Here is a 21,695-nt window from a genome sequence, read left to right as displayed (position 1 = left end):
ATTTCCTTATCACCCAATATCAATTTTCCTTTCTTGTCTTCCAAGGGACCTACATTGACTTAGCCACCCTCTTCCGCTTTATATATTTATAAATATTTTTGCTATCTGTTTTTATATTTTATGCTAATTTACTTTCATACTCCATCTTCCCTTTCCTTATTTCCTGTTTAGTTGTTCTTTGTTGCTCTTTAAAGTTTTCCCTATCCTCCAGTCTCCCACTACTCTTTGTGACTTTGTACACATAAGCTTTTAATTTGATACTATCTTTTATTTCCTTAGTTATCCAAGGCTGGCTCTCCCCACACTTACTATCCTTACTTTTGACTGGAATATAGCTTTGTTGAGCACTGTGAATAATCTCTTTGAAAATATTCCACTGTTCCTCAACTGTCCTACCAAATAGCCTGTGCTGTTAATCCACATTAGTCAACTCCTCCCTCATCCTGTTGTAGTCTCCCTTGTTCAAGCATAATGAATTAGTTTTAGATCTAAATATTTCATCCTTACATCTGTATGCAAAACTCAATCAGACTATGATCACTCTTTCCAAGAGGATCCCTGACTACAAGATTGTTAATCTTACCTGTCTCATTGCACAGGACTAGGTCTAATATAGCATTTTCCCTTGTAGGTTCACTTACATGATGCTCAGCAAAGCCATCACGGATGATTCTATGAAGTCCTCCTCAAGACTTCCTTGACCAACCTGATTCACCCAATCTATGTGGAAGTTAAAATCCCCCATGACAACTGCCGTTCCATTCCTCCAAGCCTCAGTTATTTCTTGGTTAATTGCCTCTGCCACTGCAATATGTTTATTAGGTGGCCTATAGACTACTCTCACCAGTGGGTTTTCCCCTTTACTATTCTTAATCTCTACCCAGATGGACTCAACATTCTGCTCCATAGATCTTATATCGTCTCTCACAATCGCCCTGATTTCATCCTTAATTAAGAGCGCCACCCCACCTCCCTTGCCTTCCTGCCTATCTTTCCATATTACCTGATATCCTTGGATATTTAATTCCCAGTCATCTCCACCTTTCAACTAGGTTTCTGTAATGGCCACTAAATCATCTGCCTTGGTACTGATCTGTGCCACAAGTGCGCTAGCCTTGTTTCTAATACTATGGGCATTTAGATGAAGTGCCCTTATACTCATTGTCCTTTGAGAATCTAGTGGCCTATGCGGTTTTTGCTTTTGACTTTTATGCAGTCTACTCTTACTTTTTTCTTCACTAACTCTAGCTTTGGTCTCTGTATCACTTACCTCTTCTTTTCTGTGTTGGTTCCCATCCTCCTTCCATATTAGTTTAAAGCCTCCCCAACGGCACTAGCTTCCACAATTGTTTTTGGCTGTTTTGTGATTTTAGATATATCACATCAATTGTTTTACTGATATCAATCTGGTGGGCAGTAGCTGATGCTGGACTGTCAGCCTCCAGACACTGACTATCAGTTGGTCTTGGACCTGTGAATATACACTGACACCTGCAGAAGCCCAGAGCTTACTGAATGAGAGGAGGCATTGTATGGTCTTACACACAGTGACTGCCTGTTAGGTGATTTCCCAGATCAGACAATTCATGATTAGAGACTCCGCCGGCTTCATTGGGATTCTAAGCCTGAGGATAAGGGGGCAAAATTTACTTGTTTATAACTATATTTTTACTCCTGTGTTTCTTTATGTTTTTATTCATAATTTCTGGTTCTTGCTTCATAATTTCAGTGTTAGTTACTGCAAATGTCTCTGAATATTTGCTCTCTACAGCTGAATTGTGAGAGTTTATGCATGTGACCGGCAACCACTGGAACTCCGTCGTGTCCAGATGTGACCATTAGATTACATTGTCAAAAGCTGATGTGTAGTCTGAGAATTTAGCCAGCTTCCTGCTCGGTCTGTTTCATTGCTGTTAATTTCCTGGAAAACTTTTAGCTGATTTAATTTGACTAAATTACATATCAATTGTAAGCATAATATTAATTCCCCTTTGCTAAACTTTCCAAAGTTCCTATCTTGTCAAAACAGACTTAATGCTGTATTCAGCACATTTGTTCTGAGTAAGGCCCTTATGATGTTGCATTAGAATAAAGACAGGGAAAGAATTGCTTCAAATTTCTCATGACAATTCCTTTCCTTTCTCATTGCTTCGCAGTATCAGATCCTCTTTCAAGGTTATCTTCCTTTTTAGTAATTTTGAACTATTTCATTTTTACTGACTTACAGCCGCTAACCCCGTAAGCTCATCACAATCTGTTTGTATCCAAATGTTATTTTTCCAAATTTACATTTTTGATGGATCATACACTTATTTCAATATTCCACATTTAATTTATCATTGCAGACTCTGGAAAGCATTGATTTGCTGTTACCTGCCTCAGAGCTTGAAGTGTGATAGATTCCACCCCATCGATGAAAATGATGCTGCCAGATGAAATAGCACTGGAGATAGTTAGTCACGACCCTATGTTTCCATTAAAACTGTATCCACAGACACAGACAAGACTGCTTTGGCAAGTTCATTGCTCTTGGAGGCTGTATTCTATTCAAAAGAGCATTTGTATGAAGAGAAGAAGTTAAGCTAGAAGCTTTGCCTTTACAGTTAGTGCTGAAACAAGATAAAGGATAGGAGCTGGAGAAAATTTCTGGCAAACCATGTTTTTGAAGGTAGTTATGCAAATCTTATGCAAATTTAATCAACATGAAAGCTGAATCATTCAATCCATCAAGAGCCTTTGTACCAAACAGCCAAACCATGGAGGCTGTGGCCACTTTATTCAGTGTCCCCTGAACCCAATAAAGTGGTTACTGAGTGTATGTTCAAGGTCTTCTGCTGCTGTAGCCCATCCACTTCAAGGTTCGATGTGTTGTGCATTCAGAGATGCTCTTCTGCACACCACTGTTGTAACGTGTTACTGTCACCTTCCTGTCTGCTTGAAGAAGTCTGGTCATTCTCCTCAGACCTCTTTCATGAACAAGGTGTTTTTGCCTACAGAACTGGTGCTCAGTGGATGACTTATACTTTTTGCACCATTCTCTGTAAAATCTAGAGATTATTATGCATGAAAATCCCTGGAGACCAGTAGCTTCTGTGATCTCAAACCACCACATCCAGAACTAACAATAATTCCGTGGTCAAAGTCACTTAGATCCTATTTTTCCCCATTCTGACATTTGGTCTGAAGAACAAGTGAACCTTGTGATCATGTCTGCTTGTTTTTGTGCATGACTTGATGACACATAATTGGCTAATTAGATACTTGCATGAACGCATAAAGGGGTACCTAATAAAGTGGCCACTGAATGTATGTTCCTAAATTCTCAGTTGCAACATATTCATAAAACTCAATCATTTTGGATTTCAGTCCTTGTTTGCCAAACTTTATATTATATTATTGAAGTGCCCTTTTACTGGGCATCTCTGGAAATATGGCTCATTAGCCCCTCGCTAACAGCCATTGCATTCCATGTCCAGAAACTCACGTATCTCGGACTTCATACATCTACAGTGTTTACAGTTTTTATCCCGCCAAATCCCTGAGGTTGGGATGTCTTTCACCTGGTTTGGGTCTACGCTGTGTGATTTACTGCCCTGGGCAATTTCCTGTTGGCAAGACATAACAGATTGTATACTGTATACAATTATAATTGTTAACTTAAGCAACCAGTTATTAAAGAAAAGAAAAAAGCAAAATTCTTAAAGAGTCAAATGTGCACTTAAATTGGAGCTCATCTTGAACTAGTCTGTCACTCGCACGCTGGACCCTTGATCTGTGTGAAATCACTGACCACCTACAGAATGTTGCTCGAAATCCGTCTCAAACAAACGGATCTCCCACAAGAGTATTGGTCCTTCGTCCTTGAAGCCATTCATCTGCACAAAGCAGCTTGTGCAACCTCAGCCATTCACGATCCAGTCTTCTCTCTGCTCCGGCCAAGAAAGACCTCCCCACACTCATGTTCTCCAGACCCATCTCCCAATTCTGCCGTCCTGATTGGCTGACATCACAATCCTAAGTTGAACAACAAAATCTCTTGTTTCAAGTCAAACCAAACAAGCTGAAAGCAGAACAGACTGTTGTTACAGAATTGCTGAGATGGAATACCTACAGCATAGTTGTAACAATCTTAACCAGTGCATTACACTCGCCTCCCACCAGAAATAGTCATGTTCTCATGGCTTTGAAACTTATCAAACCATCATTAATAACACAGCTTTCAATGGAATTTTGTAATGTCAGGACCTCCAATCCATTTGAGAATGGTAGTGACATATTTGACTAGGGCGATAGACACAGCACTCTATTCCCCCAGTGTGTCATAGGGCAGCCTATCAGGGGTTTCCTGAGACCTCCTTATCCTATCTTCAGCCCCTCCAGCCTCAACCATCCCATATGACCCTTTGTGTCTTCGAGAGGGTGCCTCCCTTGTCTATCACTCGTGGCTATCAGTGACTCATGCCCCCTGCTCCATGACCAAACTTAACTTCCTTAAGTTTAAACAGGTGCTGCCAAACATATTCAACCTCGGTTTGTGCTAACCAGCGAGACCTCTCTGGGAAAGGGGTGTCCTCGGTCGCTCTAACAGTGAGGCAAGTACTCCTGAAGTGACCAACATCAGCTTCGTCAGTAGAAAACACATTTTCATGTCCCAACACTTTCACAGTAATCTTCTTTTTCATTCCTCAGATATTCCGGCATATTCTGATGGTCCTGTCACTCTAGCTACTCCTCCAGGATGTAATTTGACAGGTTTAGTCTGGGTGCACCACACAGTTCCTCGTTTCTGCTTAGAAGCTTGCACCTTCTCAAAATGGGTTCTGATCACAGATCAATGAACAAGGTTTTCAAAAGGTTCCTTACATTTCTCTCCTTGCATGCTGCCAGGAACTTTCTCATCAGAGGAGTATTTGTTCCCACAGAATACTTTGTAACCCTTTATAACTGGATCCAGGCAGACCAACACCGGTGTGTCAATAGTCTCAGTTACTCCAACACCTGTTCCAAAAACTCCGTTGTTATTTCAATGACAAGTAACTGTTGCATGGGTACTCATCAGTACTAAGCCCCTGGATCTGAAGGAGACTGAGTGTCGTCAATGGTAAATGCATCAGATACCAGTTGTAAAAGGATCTATAAAGCCAAGTAACTTGAGAACCTGTGTCAAGTATGGCTGTAGCATAAACACCTTCAATCTGTATGGATAACATCAGAGCTTGGTCCCACTAAGCCTTCAGGACCAGGGTTTAGTACTTTAGTATTTCCCTTGACACACTAATAGGAATGTATCCTTTCTGAAACATCAGCCAGTTTCTTTACTGGGTCTCTCTATAGTTTTACCACTTTTCTCCTCAGTTTGGTTAACCGGCAATTTACTTTCCTGAACTGTCCTTCTCCACAGTGGTAACAGAAAATACTGGACACTTTTCCTGTGAAGGGACCCTGCTCAGTAGCTGCCTTCACCTTAGTATGTCCCACCAGTGAGTTCAGCTTCCTATTGGCCTCATCAGGATTGGTGGCAGCACTAACCAATATCCGAAATACCTCAGCCCTCAGATCTTTTCTGACATCCTCCAAAACCCCTGCTTGTGTGGCAACAGAAGCTACTACCGAGGACTGAGCACTGTTGATGGAAGTCTCCTGCTCTTCCATTGTGCTTTCCTCCTCTCTAATGTCTCTGAGTATCTCAATAAAAGATGGAGGAGGGCACATCTTGTGGGTCACTTGAATATGTAGAGCAATCACATCGTGTGACAGCTCGTCCTTCACAATTTGCTCCATCTCCAAGCAATTTCTCTTAGACAATTGAATGCGCTCTTTGTGGCACAACCAGTGCAGCAGCTTCTCCGACCTGAAAATGTAGGCAGACAACTTCTCTCTTTCCTCCTGGAATGTGTGCCTAAACTTCATCCTAAAATCAGCTGCAGTTCCAGCAGTGCCAAAAGCAAATTCCAGAGCTTGCAGATAATTAGCTGACGGAGCCAATGGGTTTTCTGCCTCGAGGAACCACACTACATCAGTCGCTGGCCCCTCTCTATCAGTCTCTGTTTTCTCATATTATCTGAGCACTGTCATTCATCCAGTAACTGAGATGTTTACTCAGCCCAAGCCTCATTTTCTTTTTCCCCATTGGGTGTGGGCTTGACCCCAGAGAACTCTTGCTGTCGACAATAACTTTGGCTCTACACAGATATATTTCTGCAATTATCAACCAATGATGTAATAGTCAAAATGAACTCAGAATTTAAATCAACAGCTGAAGGACTCAGTAAACCTATCACATCAGACAACTCCTTCCCCTCACTCTGCAGAAACGAGAGCAACTTTTCTTTAAAGTCTCCATCCTCAGCTACAGGAAACTCAACATCCAATTCTGCTCCCTCACCTACACTCACCTCCTTTGTGAAAGTATGAACAGGCCATGACCCTGCCTTTCCGGGTATTCCAATATTATAAGTCAGATTCACTCCCGTTACATCAGTGCTAGTCTGAACTAAAACAAAACCTTTGCCCGCCATTTGGTCAAACTGCTATTCCATGAAAGTAGCTTTCCCTAATTCTCTAACAGTATTTAAAACCCTAATCAACATTTCATCTGGGCTGTGGATATCTGCCTTGCTCATAACACAGGCATTAGATAAAGGTCACCTCTTTGAATTACACCAATGCTCCTTATTTTAGAAAGGATAAACTGACATTGGAGAAGGTTCAGAGAAGATTCACAAGAAAGATTCCAGGAATGAAAGGGTTACCACAGGAGGAACATGTGGCAGCCCTTGGGCTGTATTCCCTGGAGTTCAGCAGAATGAGCGTATTATTCTCCTTTTCAAAATCTTTAACTCACTGAGGAGTGAAGCATTTATGATGTTGTGTTTCACTTTGAAGGAAGTTATGGCCTTGAAACCCTGTCAGAGCTTACATACATTCAATTCCAACTCTAGTTTCACTTGCTTTATCACTCTTAATGTAGCTTTCTGTAGATTTTACCTGAACAACTTGTAGAGTTCTGTATCATTGGCCTTGAACACCATATATCTAGCCTACAGCAAACTGTGAATCGTATGGCTTATCCACAGCTTCTGGTTTGGGCATGTCTGCTATGTTCTTGAAGGCACGCTCTCATCCAGACAGGTCTCAATGAAGTTTGTGACAGCTGTGGCATATTCATTCAGATCTGAAGATGAATCTCTCAATATAGTTCAATACCAGTTCAAAGCTGTCCTGTAAGTACTCTGCCTTCCCTTCACCATACCTTTGTGGTCCTCACGTACCGCCAGATGATCAAACTCGATTACTTAATGTACATCAATTTTGAACACTCAGGCAATGATAATAATATAATGGTCACTGAATCAGTTAATGTTGAACTATGGTTATACAATCAGATGCTTTTAAAACTTCTGTTAATCAGTTTGCCAAGCTGTTCTCTGTTAATTATTTGTAATGGAAACTACTGGGTACTCTGGCCACAATTTTTTTTATAAAAAGAAGGATTAAATAGTTTGGACAGTGCCTTTGGAAAGAGAAGCAGTTACTATTTCAGATCTTGTAAATGGAAGAAGTTAGTGATTATATAAAGTATTAAGCTGCAGAGAAAGGGACAGTGGGCAGGGAGGTCAAAAGATGGTATTGGAGGATGTGTGAGAAAAAATAGAACAAATTGTGGAGGTACTGAAAGAAACTGGCTGTTAAAAGTTTGTAGAGAACAGAAGGTACATCTGAGAGAGGTGCAGTTGGAGGAGACAAGAACTAAATTTACCAGAAGAATGACAGAACTGTGAGATGCAAGACTGGAATGGAACGGTTGATTTTCTGAAATTGTTGATTTCAGGGTTCCACTCAAAAGGCTACAATGTGGCAGCTGGAAGATGAGGTGTTGTTCTCTAAGGCTGCATTTAAATTAATTGAATCACTTTCTGAGTCTACATTGAAAATGTGCAAGAGACTCACTGCTTCACCTGGCAACAATGTTTGGGACTGGGTAGTGGAAAGGGAAAAGATTACAAGGCAGATGCTGCATCTGCAGGAAGGTGCAAAGAGAAGAGAAATTATTACTTATAGGAATGGAAGATTAAACCAGTGGTTTGGAAGGGATTCTCCCTTCAGAACGTGGAGAAAGAAATATACAGTTTTTGTGGTGTGGTGTCATAGTGGAGGTGTCAGAAATGACTGAACATGGTATTGTGAATGTGGAAGGTGAGGACAAGGAGAACCCTTTTTTTTTCCTGTTTGGTAGAGCAGACGTATAGCTAATGGGACAGACGTGGTTGAAAATCCGTCAACTGGTAGAAGGGATACCATAGTGGAGGAAATAAAAAGACTTTTCAGGAGAACCAATGTGCAAAGTGACACACTGGAGATGAAAAATGGGGAGAATTGGTCACAGTACTTATAGGAATCAGAATTAAATTTATTATCATATTGACTTAAATGACATGAAATATGTTGTTTTGCATCAGCATTACAGAGCAGACATAAAATTGCTGTAAATAGTGCTATATGAAGGAATAATGGGACAATTTTTATGGACCTTTCAGAAATTTGATGGTGGAGGGTAAGAAGCTGTTCTTGAACCTCTAAGTGTGGATCTTCAGGCTCCTGTACCACCTTCTTGATGGTAGTAAGAAGAAGAGAGCACATCACAGAGGTTTCTTCGTGATGGATGCTGCCATCTTGAGCACTACCTCTTGAACGTGTCCTTAGTGGTGGGGAGGGTTGTGTCTTGATGGAGATGGCTGATTTAATAAACTTTTACATCTTCTTGTGTTCCTGTGCATTGGAGCCTGTATAACTCTAACACGCTGTGATGCAACCAGTCAGAAAGCTTCCCCTGGTAAACCTGTGGAAACTTCTAAGGGTATTTGGTGAAATACCGAATCTCTTTAAACTCCGAGTGAAGTATAGCTGCTGAGCTGCTGGTGTGCCCTCTTGATGATTGTATCATTGTGTTGGGCACATGATAGATCCTCTGAGATATTGACAACCATGAACTCACCCTTTCCACTGCTGACCCATCAGTAAAGACTGTTATGTGTCATCTTGACTTTCCCTTCCTGAATTTTGCAATCAGTTGTTTGGTTTTGCTGATGCTGAGTGTGAGGTATTATTGTGACACCACTTAACCAGCTGATTGACCTCACTCCTGTACACCTCCTCATTCTGTCTGAGATTCTGCCAACAACAGTGGTGCCATCGGTGAACTTGTAGGTGGAATTTTGGCTTTACCTGGCACCTGTTCCTGAGGTGTGCCCACAGTGATTATCATTGAAGAGATGCTATCACTGTCCCGCATTGATTGCCATCTCCTGATACAGAAGTTGATGATCCAGCTGGAGAGGGACGTGCAGAGACCCAGGTTTTGAAACTTGTTGATCAGTAGTATTGGATTGATGGTGTAGAAGGCCAGGTTGTAACTGAATAACAGCCTGATGCATGATTTGTGGTGTCTAGGTGCTCCAAAGCAGGGTGGAGAGCCAGGGGGATTGTATCTGTTGTAGATCTATTGTGGCATAAGGCAAATTACAGCAGATCAGACCTTTGCTAAGGCAGGAATTAATTCACAGGGTGGGAAATAATTTGGGTAACAAACACAAAATTCTGGATGAAATCAGTTGGTCAGGGAGCATCTCTGGAAAAGAATAAACAGTTGACATTTTGGGACAGAAAGATTGACTGTTTATTTCTCTCCATAGAAGCTGCCTGACCTGCTGAGTTTCTCTGACATGTGTGCACTACTCTGTATTTGCAGCATCTGCAGAATCTCCTGTGTTTGGGAAATAACTTGGTGTGTCTTTCTGGGCTTATAATAGACAGTGTCCACTGATTGTTCTGAGAAGGAAGTAGATGGGTAGCAAGAGGAAAGAAAAGTGACAATGGATGGTGTTAATTTGAGAAAAAAGATGTAGTAGTGGTGATAAAACTTTCAAATACTATATAAGAGAATGAAGCAGTACTAAACCTGTCATTAGTCTACCAAGAAAAGTAATGAGGGAAGAGGATAGATCGGGTTAAAACGCAGAGTATTTTGTATAGCCCTCAAGGCAAAATGTGACTTATAAAGGTTCCTGTAGTTACATCTTTTGTTTCCAGAAAGTGAGTGAGGTTGAAGAAAAACTGTACAACAGGAGAACATATTCAGATAGGTGAAGAAGCAGTAGTGGAGGGGGAAATGATTGGTCTCACTTTAGTCATTTCAAAAGGGCTCCAGGCTGTCCAGTTGTTTGTTGGGATTGCTTGCAGATGTGATTTTTCATCCTAATGTAATAATTATCAGTAGACACTTGTCAGAGCATGAGTTGCAGTTTGGCTACTTGATGATTTGACTATACACATCTCAAATGAATGAGCAAGTAGAGCACTTTCTATCCAGTCAGATGCAATTAATTCCAGTTCTAAGTGGTTAATAAACCATGGAATGTTCTGTACTGTAGAACTCTGTCTTACAAACTAAGAACTATAGTGCTGTCTGGAATTGGAATGGCTAGTGAGAATGAAGCTACAATTTGTAGATTTATAGTATGCTTTGTTTAGTTTCAGCTGCAATTGGTCGTTAAGAGCATATATATTATTGGTAAGATTGAGGAGTATCACTAACTTTACCTTTGCATATAATTTGCTGATCTTTAGAATTGTGAATGCAGCTGAATGTTAAGCAATTGAATCTTGTAAAATTCCCTCTTGAAAGGATGATAATACCTCCAGTAAATAATCAGCAAGGTCTAACCTCTGGGCAATAAGTGTTGTTTCTGCTGCTGCAGGATAGTTCAATGTCATGAAAACTTTCTAACAATACACAACTGTATGGCTTTATAACCGTTTAAACACAAGGAAACAAATGCAGACAGTGCAGTTTTTACTAAATTTTTATAAATTGCCTAAATTATTGAGAAAGTGGCATTTTACACAATGGGATATAATCCTAGTAACTTTATGTATCCTTTGCAGGAAGGTCAAGTTGGGATAAAACTGAAACCAACTCAAATGTTAGAAATAAATAAATTGCCAAAGAATTTGTGGAATCAAAGTGGACATGGAGACCAAACTGAACGACACATTCAACGGCGGAGTATTGCAGAAACGATGACAAAAATTAAATATTTTCCTGGAAAGTACAGCTTCTACAGCAAAGTAAGAACTAATCTGCATTATTGATGTTAAGGTGTGTTTTTGGAAGAAGTGAAGTCCAGACTGGTCATTGGTAACTATTAGCATGCAAATTATTCCCATGGAGATGATTGAAACAGTTAAATTTATCAGGAACTTTATTGTGACCAAGCATAAGCACTTTTTCATGTGCAGAACAACTTAAGGGATTTCAACTCTCCTTTCATCATTAAAAAGTTAAAATTAACTACAGAATTAAAGTGCAGATCCTGAAATTTCCTGGTACTCAGTGGCACTTCCAACTTACAATAAAGGTCATAAACAAAGGATTACATGATAGTTATCAGAAGGCTAACCGAGATACTCCCCATGCACGTCTTTCTGAAGTCCTGCCAGACATAAACATCCCACATCATAGATCTTTTGGCCTGGGTTTTTGATTTACTCAAGCTTGAATGAATCTGGCAGAGTGCAAGTCTTCAGTGAGAGGGATATGGACTAGGGTCCAGTTCTCACATCATTAGCAATATTAGGTAGAAATAAAGTCGTGAAGAGGGGTCAGTGAATGGCTACCTCCTTGCTTGCATTCAGAAAAGAAGTTGGTCTCGGCCAAAGCACGAATTGTGTTTTTTCCCAACCTCATTGTTCAATTGTGATCTATATTTCTAGTTGGAAAAACAATGTATGTTTGATATAATGACTTTAATTTGATAGTCTGCAAACCTAAGTAGAATTAACTTCACATCAGGAGATTGTAGGATAGAATGTAGAAGAGTATGGTGCAGGTACAGGTCCTTTGATTTGCCATCTCTGTGCTAATCATAATGTCAGACTAAACAATCCAGTCTGCCTGCACATAGTATCTATCTCTCAGTGCTCTGCCTGTTCATGTATCTGTCTAAATGACATTTCAACACTGTTATCCTATTTACTTCTACCAACTTACTTGACAGTGCGTTCTAGGTACTTGACACCATGTGAAAAAAAAATTGCCTCTCAAGTCCCTTTTAATCTTTCCTCCACGAACCTTAAAGTTGTCTTCAAGTATTTCACATTTCCACTCTAAGAAGAGTCAATCTGCTCTATCTATATCTTGCATAATTTTAGAGATCTCTATTATGACTCCCCTCAATTTCTGACACTCCAGAGAAAACAGTCCAAATTTGTCCAATCTTTTCTTACAACTAAAACTCTCTAATCCGGGCAACATCCTGATGAATCTCATCTGTATTCTCTACAAAGCCTCCACATCCCTCCTGTAGTGTGTCAACTAGAACTACACTTGCCCAGAGTTACTTTGCTAAAGGAAGAGAAAAAAATATGCAGAGAGATGGAAGGATTTAAGGATGGAATTTCAGGGGTTGGGGCACAGATAGAAGAACATTTAAATGTCTAAAATGCAGAGTATAGTCTTCAATTGTGTAATGTAGAGTTTACAGGGGGTGGAGGATGCTGCAAACTGTATAGATTTGAATACAGAGAGAAAATTTTCAATTAAGGAGCATTACTGGCCCAAGAGCCATTCAGTGACTACAGAGTGCTGAAAGAAACAGACTTCCTCCAACAATCATGATGATAATAGCAATGTTTAGAATGAACCCTGAAACAATAGAAACTAGCAGAGTGCAAATATTTTCATTTGTCCTGTGAATACTGAACCTGGGTTTAGGAGATGCTGTCTGGAATACACTCTTCCCTTCAACTGACTCCTTTAGTACAGAATTGAAAGTTCAGTATGGGTGGAACTTCCTTCAGCTGTTGATCATATTTTGGCCCCAGAGTGTTCCCATACAGTCCCTATAAAAAGTTTATTGTTTTACAATATTGATGCACAGTGGATTTAACTTGGCTTTTTTAACACTGATCAACAAAAAAAGACTCATGTCAAAGTGAAAGCGAATCTCTACAAAGTGATCTAAATTAATTACAAACATAAAACACAAAATAATTGATTGCACAAACATTCAACTTTAATATGACACACCAAATCATCATTGGCGCAGCCAATTGTTTTTAAAAGTCACATAATTAGTAAAAATGGAAATCACTGTGTGCAGTCAGGATATTTCAGTTGATTATAGTAAAAATATACCTGTATCTGGAAGGTCCAACAGCTAATGAGTAAGTATTCTGGCAAAATCTATACCACAAAAACATAAGAACACTCCAAGCAACTCTGTGAAAAGGTTATTGAAAAGCAGAAGTCAGGAGATGGATACAAGAACATTTTGAAGTCACTGAATTTCCCTTGGAGTACGGTTAAGTCAATCATCGAGAAATGGAAAGAATATGGACCAGCTGTAAATCTGCTTAGAGCAGACTGTCCTCACAAAGAAAGAAAAGGACTAGTGAGGGAGGCCACCAAGAGATGTTTGGCAACTCTGGAGGAGTTACAGGCTTCAGTGGTTGAGATGGGAGAAACTGCGCATACAAGAACTGTTGCCCAGGTGCTTCACTGGTCACAGCTTTATGGGAGAGTGGCAAAGAGAAAGCCACCGGTGAAAGAAACGCACATGGAATCTCGGCTAGAGTATGCCAGAAGGCTTGTGGAGGACTCTGAAATCAGCGGGAAGAGGGTACTATGGTCTGATGAAACCTAAATTGATCTTTCTGGCCATCAGACTAAATGCTATGTTTGGCATAAGCCAAACACAACACATCATCAAAAACACACCATCCCAATTGTGAAGCATGGTGGTGGCTGCATCACGCTGTGGGGATGCTTTACTGCAGCAGGACCTGGAAGGCTTGTGAAACTAGACAGTAAACTGAATGCAGAAAAATCCTGGAGGAAAACCTGATGAAGTCTCAAGAGAATTGCAACATGGGAGAAGATTTACTTTCCAGCAAGACAATGACTCCGAGCATAAAGCCAACGCTGCACAGAAGTGGCTTAAAAACAACAAAGCTAATGCCTTGGAGTGGCCAAGTCAGAGTCCAGACCTCAATCCAATTGAGAATTTGTGACTGGACTCGAAAAGGGCTGGTCACTAATGATCCCCATGCATCACTAATGATCCCCATGTGATCTGACAGAGCTTGAGCAGTTTTGTAAAGAAGAATGTGGAAAAATTGCAGAGTCCAGATGTGCAAGGCTGATGGAGACTTATCCACACAGACTCATGTGTAATTATGCAATCAGTTATTTTGTGTTTAATAAGTGTAATAAATTTAGATCAATTTGTTGGAATGTATTTATACTTTGACATGAAAGCATCATTCTGTTGATCAGTATCAAAAAGGCCAAAATAAATCAACTGTAATTCAATGTTGTAAACGACTAAAACATGAAAATTTCTGGGAGGTGGGGTTGAATACTTTTTTATAGGCATTGTCTGTCTTCAAGGATCCTGCTAATTACTGTAACTTCAGGAAAATCTGTACAAACTGGTACGAACTGTTACGGATTCACCAAGCCGTATGTCACAGAAACAACCTCTCTAGCATATTACATTTATGCTTGCCATCCAGTACCTAACTATACTAATTCCATTTCCCACACTTCTACATTGGCAATTAAACTATTTGCCCAAGTTGTTCTCAAATACTTTGAAAGTCCACAAACTGCATTTCAGATATCATCCATCTTATGGATTCAAAAGTTCCTCTTCAGATCCCCTGTAAAACTCTTGAGTCTTGTTATGAACCTATGCACTTGAGTGTTATCTCTGTTAATTAAGTCCCTAATTTATCTGCTCCCCTCTCAGCCTCATGTGCTCCAAGGAAGATCTATCCAGTCCCACTTTGTAATGGAATATTTCCATCTCAGGCAATGTCCTGATGTATCATATCTGCATCATCTAGAATACAATTGTGACTTTCCAGTAGGTTTGGGAGCCGAACTACCTATACATACCACTCCAGCTGGCACCTAACCTCTGGTGTGTTCACCAAAACACTATTACCTTTCATACAAGTGTATTTCAGATTTGAATGTTGTACTTAGGAGCAGGTTTTGAACTGGACTAACACAAGATATGCACATTGTTTGGATTTAGTTTTGTGGTTTCATTCAGGCATATTTGATTTTATTTAATTTTAAGGCAAGAGGCCTACAAAACATGAAGGACAAAGAAAGTGATCAATTCCAAATTCAAACAAAATTTGTGCATGTTAACACCTAGTGATAGTTCGTGGCTTAAAAATCTGCTACAGCAACTGTCAAAAAGTGGATGCCTCCTGAATAAATTTAAATAACTTTAAATTTATGATTAGAATACTATTCATACTTTTTATTTAATTCAGTATGGACATTATTTCAGTGTTTCTTTTCACTAATGACAAAACTGGTACATGATATATGTTTGATTGGTGTGGACCTTGTCCTCATATAAACAACAATAAATCTCCCTAACTGAGGTTGTAGAACAAATGCATATTTTCACTGTTCCAGCTTTCTTCCATGATTGATTTTTATTGCATATTATTGGGTGCAAGAACTTTCATTTTTTTTTCTCCAACCTTTTCCAAATTACACCATTGCAATGTAATGGTCAAGGCAAAAAAGAAAGCACTTTCTCTGTATTTCACTTTTTACTTAAGATTGTTTTGTGTGAAATCTAACCCTATGAAACTTCTCATTTTATTGCAAAAGCCAATTAAGTAATACTTGATGCTATATGTAGGGTGGAAATGTAGTGCAGGAAGTTTTGACTTCAATTGCAGGATGCTTAATTTTATTGCCTTTTGAAGTTGCAGTTGTTTCTCCCCAGGCATCTGCGAAGACTTTTCACTATGAGGGTTTCTTCTGGAGTTGTGCAATGAGTGTACGACATATTGACGACAGTTTTTCAACATATGTATTTTGTGAGTGAACTGAACCTTTTACATTACATTGGGTTTACACAGTCTCGTCCAGATAGAAAAGAAAGCTGAAAATATTTGAAATCTGATAGATACTAACACCTGCAGCAAATTTCATTGCTATTTCCTTTTGGGCCTAGTAACTAACATAAAAGTTTTGCCAGGTATGGCATAATGCCATATGTAGTACTGGCCATATTTGTAGCATTGGAATGATTTAAATGCTCATATATAGCATTGCTTCTTTCATTAGCTTACACAACAGACAAATTGTGCTTCAAATTAATTCTTTAGATTTGGTTTGTAATTACCCAAAGCCACAATAGGCACTATAGAAATACTGCTCTTTCTTTACCAAATGGAATATGCTAATAAGTATTCTTTTACCCTGGATCCAAATCTGACAAACCTGATGGTATCACATTTTTTAAAAGAATGCAGTCGACATTTTGGGCCAAGACCCTTCATCAGGACTGGAAAAAATGATGAAGAGTCAGACTAAGAAAGTGGCAACAATATTTACCTAAGTTTCCATATTTACAAGAATCTGATTTGTTGGATACCATTTTGAAATTGAATCCCTTAGTGAAAGGTTCCATTAGTAGAATTTATAATTTATTTTTGTTTCAAAAAGAGAACCTATCACTAAAGATTAAACAAGATTGGGAGAGAGAACTTAATATGACCTTTGTTAATGAAGATTGGCTTCGAGTTTTGAAAAACGTAAATTCTTCTTCTGTATGTGCCAACCACTGTTTAATTCGATTTAAAATTGTACACCATTATTACTTAACAAAGGAGAGACTATCTAAAATATTTCCTAGTATAGATAACTATTGCGATAGATGTAAAACTGAAGTAGCTACTTTGTCACATATGTTCTGGTCATATTCTGCATTAAAATCATTCTGGAAATTTTTATTTTCTACAATCCCTAAAGCATTGAAAATTAATTTACAACCTAATAGACTGACTGTTCTATTTGGAATAGATCTGCATCATATTCAGGGTATCTCATTTTCAGATCAACATGTAATCACATTTGTTACACTACTGGCAAGAAGGGCTACCTTATTAAAATGGAAAGATATTTCTTCCCCTACATTAATTGAATGATTTTCTCAAGTGATGTTATGTCTTAGTTTGGAAAAAATTAGTAGAATTTTTGATCCTCGATTTGATTTTGAGAGAAGATGGGGTTCTTTTGTCAAATATTATCATTTAATTTGAATTAAGTTAAATGGTATCCTTCCAATTTTATTTTTTTCATAAATATGAAATAGCGGTTGATGACTTTTTAAATATATATTTAGATGATGGTCAAATGTAGTGCTCCGGGGGGGGGGGGGGGTTGTTAGATTAGTTAGATGTTTTTTTTTTCTGTTCTTTTTCCTATATATAATATTTTTTTTCCATTTTTATATTTTAAGATCAGTTTTTTCTTCAGCTTTATTAATTGTATACATATTAATCTGTTGAAGTTTTATAGCTGTTGAAGATTATATATCAATAAAAAGATTCTTAAAATTAAAGTGGAGGGAGGGGAGGAAGAACCATAAGGTGATAGGGAAAATAGGAGGGGAGGGTGGGCGGGGTGAAGTAAAGAGCTGGGAAGTTGATTGGTGACAGAGATTTAGGGTAGGAGAAAGGGGAATCTGATAGGAGAGGACAGAAGGCCATGGAGGAAAGAAAAAGGGGAGAGGGAGGTGATAGGCAGATAAGGTGAGAGGGAAATGGGAGTGGGGAATGGTGGGGGGCGCATAACTGGAAATTCAAGAAATCAAAGTTCATGCCTTCAGTTTGGAGGCTACCCTGACAGAATATAAAGTGTTTGCATCGGCAGAGGAGGCTGTGAACTGACATGTTGGAATGGGAATGACAAGTGAAATTAAAATGAGTGGCCACTGGGAGAACCCTCTTTTTCTGGTGGGCGGAACATAGGTGCTCTATGAAGCACCTATCAGACTCCTCCTTCTCCAGCCCTGTATCTCTTTCATCACAATCAACTTCCCAGCTCTTTACTTCACCCTCCCTCCCTCGCCTGTTTTCCCTATCACCTTCTGGTTCTTCCTCCTCTTCCCTCACCTTCTTTCTTTGACTCCTCATCCTTTTTTTCCAGTCCTGATGAAGGGTTTCGGCCCGAAACTTTGACTGTATTTTTTTCTACGGATGCTGCCTGACCTCAGTTCCTCCAGCATTTTGTGTGTGTTGCTAGGATTTCCAGCATCTCCAGAATTTCTCTTGTTTAGAATCACATTTACCCTTGTTTTAACCAATGGACATATATTTATGGTTCAGTGTCCTTTGGCGATGGTGCCAGTGTTTTTGGAAATTAACTGTTAAAGCTTGGTTTACTAAATTTAACCCTTAATTTCTTGAGTTTCCAAAATAGTTAATCCTTGTAGTTTATCTGGAACACATTCTCTGCTAATTGTTGCATGATGCATTGACCATTGAGCCCCACTGAACTCGATCAGAATGTGTCTAGTTGGCAAAATAATGTGAAAAAAATTGTTCCACCTATCTGCTGCAATCCAGTTTTTTTTGGCTTAGTATTATGCAATTTAGCTTTTAACTCAGCTGCTAAGTGACCTTATTCATAAAATTAACAGAATTCTGAAACAATGTTGGGTATCTTTTCTCTTTTTATTTATTATGAATACTGATTGGTCTGACATTAAAAGTTGCTACATGAGGTAAACACACTGTTTATAGTGATATCCTGCATATTTCAAATGAAACCCTTGAAGGAAATGCCTTTGCTAAGTAAAAGCAGGAAACAGTGACAGATGATCCACTACCCCTGAGATCTCTTGTCACTCCATCTTGAGCTTGTGGGATTGGAGTTGGGAGGATTAGAATTTCACTTGCTGGTTGCATTGGTGGTAAGGAAGGAAAATGCAGTGTTTGCATTTATTTCAAGAGGACTAGAATATAAAAGTGAGGATGTGATGGTGAAGCTTTATAATGTATTCATCAGACTGCACAAGGAGAATTGTGACTGGTTTTGGGCTGTTTATCTAAGAAAGGACGTACTGGCGTTGGAGAGGGTCCAGAGGATTTTCACAAGATTAATCTCAGGAATGAAAGGGTTAACGAATAATGCATGTTTGATGGCTCCGCGCCTGTACTTGGTGTAGTTTAGAAGAACGAAGGGGTAACAATTGAATATTAGAATGTCTGGATGGAGTGGATGTGGATGTGTTTCCTTCAGTAGGGTATTCTATCACCAGAGGGCACAATCTTGGTATACAAGGAAATGAGGAGAAATGTCTTTCGCCAGAGGGTTGTGAATTTGTGGAATTCATTGCCAGTGCTAGGTGTAGAGGTCCAGTCATTGGGTAAATTTAAAGCAGATGTTGAAAGACCTTTCAGATGTTGAAAGGACTAGATGAGTTGGATGTGGAGAGGATGATTCCTATGGAGGGGGTATCCAGAACTAGAGGGCACAGACTGAAAATTGAGGGGAGACCTCATAAAACAGAGGTAAGGAGGATTTTTTTTAGCTGGAGAGTAGCAAATCTGTGGAATGCTCTGCCACAGACTGCTGTGGCGGCCAAGACTGTGGCGAGCAGCCCGTTCCACACCAAGTTATATGGTCTAGTTAGAACTCTTACTATGATGAGATGTATTGATCGTGTGGATAGTCAGAGAATTTTTTTCCCAGGGCTGAAGTGGCTAACTCAAAGGGGCATAGCTTTATGGTATTTAGAAGTAGGTACAGAAGGGATATCACACAGAGAGTGGTGGGTGCATAGAATATACTGCCAGCGACATTGGTACAGCTGGATACAATAGGGACTTTTAAAAGACTTAGATAGGTACATGGAGCCTAGAAAAATAGAGGGCTATTCAGTAGGGTAATTCTAGGCAGTTTCTAAAGTAGGTTACATGTTCGGTATGACATTGTGGGCTGAAAGGCCTGTAATGTGCTGTAATTTCTTTGTTCTATGTTATGTGTTCTATGAATGCTTCCTGTCTCATTTAGACGGAGTGCCTTTGCCTCTACTTGAGCCATTATGTCAAAAGAGAAAAGCGAAATGAACAAATAAGTAGGAAGCAGCTTTCTGAACAAGAAAGCAATTGGTGTTGAATTTGTAGTACTTTGTTCATTTTGACATAGAGGAGCTAGGATCCTGTGTTACATCGCTTTAAAATGATGGTGCCATTTTCTTATCTTCTAAGGAGAGTGGGAGATAACTGATTGGTTTTGCATCATAATTTAATTGAGGGCAGAGCAATGTTATTCACAATTAGAGGAAGAGGATTTAGCTGTTACAGTTGCTGAGTTACTGATGGACATTCTGATTTGGAGAAGTCAGAGCTAAGCACCACTATGTGTTTCATCCTTCCAAAGCAGAAGGAAAAACACAAAATAAGAGATTATGATTATTGCTTCAAAGCAGATCTGAATGTGCTGAAAACAGAAATTTCCTCACATTCTTCTGACAATGATGTCGTGTTGGAGGACATAACTCAAAATGCAATATTATCATCTTCTGGTGATATACCAGTCCAAACTGAATTATGTCATTAGCAACCAGCAAGAAATCCACCAATAGATAAAATTTGTACATACTAAATTTACAGTCCAGTTGAAAGTGATATTTTAAATACATTTTATGCATGTTTTCATCCATGCTAAGGGGAAGAGATATAATAAGCTTGGAATTTTGAATCTATGTGGATCCACTGTGGTAATGCTGTTGTTAATAATGCCTTTAATTGATGGATGCAAATAAAATGCCTTCTTACATCGAGCTCCATATGTTCTAACTTCTAAATTTTGATGTTTTAACTGAATGTTTTACTACATTGAATGATGGCATTGTAATAACCACAAGTAGCTAATGACTAACTCTGAGGCACTTGATCCTATTCTATGCAAGTTGGATAGAAGCTAATAAAATTCAAGTTCAAGTGTATTGTTATGTAACTGTACATACATACAACTAAAAGAAACAACATTCCTCTGGACCATGGTGCACCCACAAAAATATATATAACACGCAGTGCATAAATATACGTCTGGGTAGTCTCCAGCCCCTTGGTATGAACATCGAATTCTCCAACTTCCGGTATTTACCTCCCTCTCCCTTCCCCCATCCCACTTTCACTCTGTCTCTTCTTCCAGCTGCCTATCACCTCTCTCATGATTCTGGCTTCTTCTACTATCCGTAGTGCTTTCCCCTTTCATTCCTTCTTCACAGTTCCTGCCTATCCCCTCCCCCACCCCTTGATCTTTCCTCTGATTGGTTTTTCACCCTCCCCCCATCATCTTTATGGAGCCCCTGCCCCCTCCTTCTTCAGTCCTGACGAAGGGTCTCGGCCCAAAATGTTGACTGCTCATTTCAACGGATGCTGCCCAATCTGCTGAGTTCATCCAGCTTGTTTGTATGTGTTGATTTGACCACAGCATCTGTAGCATATTTTGTGTTTGTTGTGCATAAACCAAAATATTGCCATAAGTAAGTTAATAAAATATAATTTAAAATGCATGTAGTGTGCAGCACAGCTGAAAAGTTCAGTGAGCAGTAAGCAGCTCAGAGTCCGAGTGACGAGACCTCGGTGATGGCAGGGTATTCATTACTCTCTGGTCTGAGAAAGAAGCTGTTACCTAGTCTGGCTGTCCGAGTCCTGATGCTTCTGTATCTCCTTCCTGATGGTAGCGGGTCAAGGAGATTGTGGGATTGCTGGTAGGGATCCTTAACTATGCTTCGTCTGCAAAACTCCTGGTAAATGCCACAGATGGGGGGAGGGAGAACCTGTTGATCCTCTCTTGGTTTTTA

The 21,695-nt window shown here is 39.4% G+C and overlaps 1 protein-coding gene across 1 annotated transcript in view; it reads left to right on the top strand.

Moving 5' to 3' along the window:
- LOC132391347 (transmembrane protein 182-like) overlaps positions 1-21,695 on the top strand; it is a 62,814-nt gene that overhangs the window by 20,412 nt on the left and 20,707 nt on the right. Inside the window, exons 2-3 of the mRNA XM_059964406.1 lie at positions 10,945-11,127; positions 15,816-15,909. Coding sequence (XP_059820389.1) covers positions 10,945-11,127; positions 15,816-15,909 — 277 coding nt within the window. The remainder of the gene's footprint in view (positions 1-10,944; positions 11,128-15,815; positions 15,910-21,695) is intronic.

This window comes from Hypanus sabinus, chromosome 3 (assembly GCF_030144855.1).
Source record: "Hypanus sabinus isolate sHypSab1 chromosome 3, sHypSab1.hap1, whole genome shotgun sequence".
NCBI classification, from domain to species: Eukaryota; Metazoa; Chordata; class Chondrichthyes; order Myliobatiformes; family Dasyatidae; genus Hypanus; species Hypanus sabinus.
Note: the sequence above shows the minus strand (reverse complement) of the source record. Positions and strands in the feature narration are given on the sequence as shown.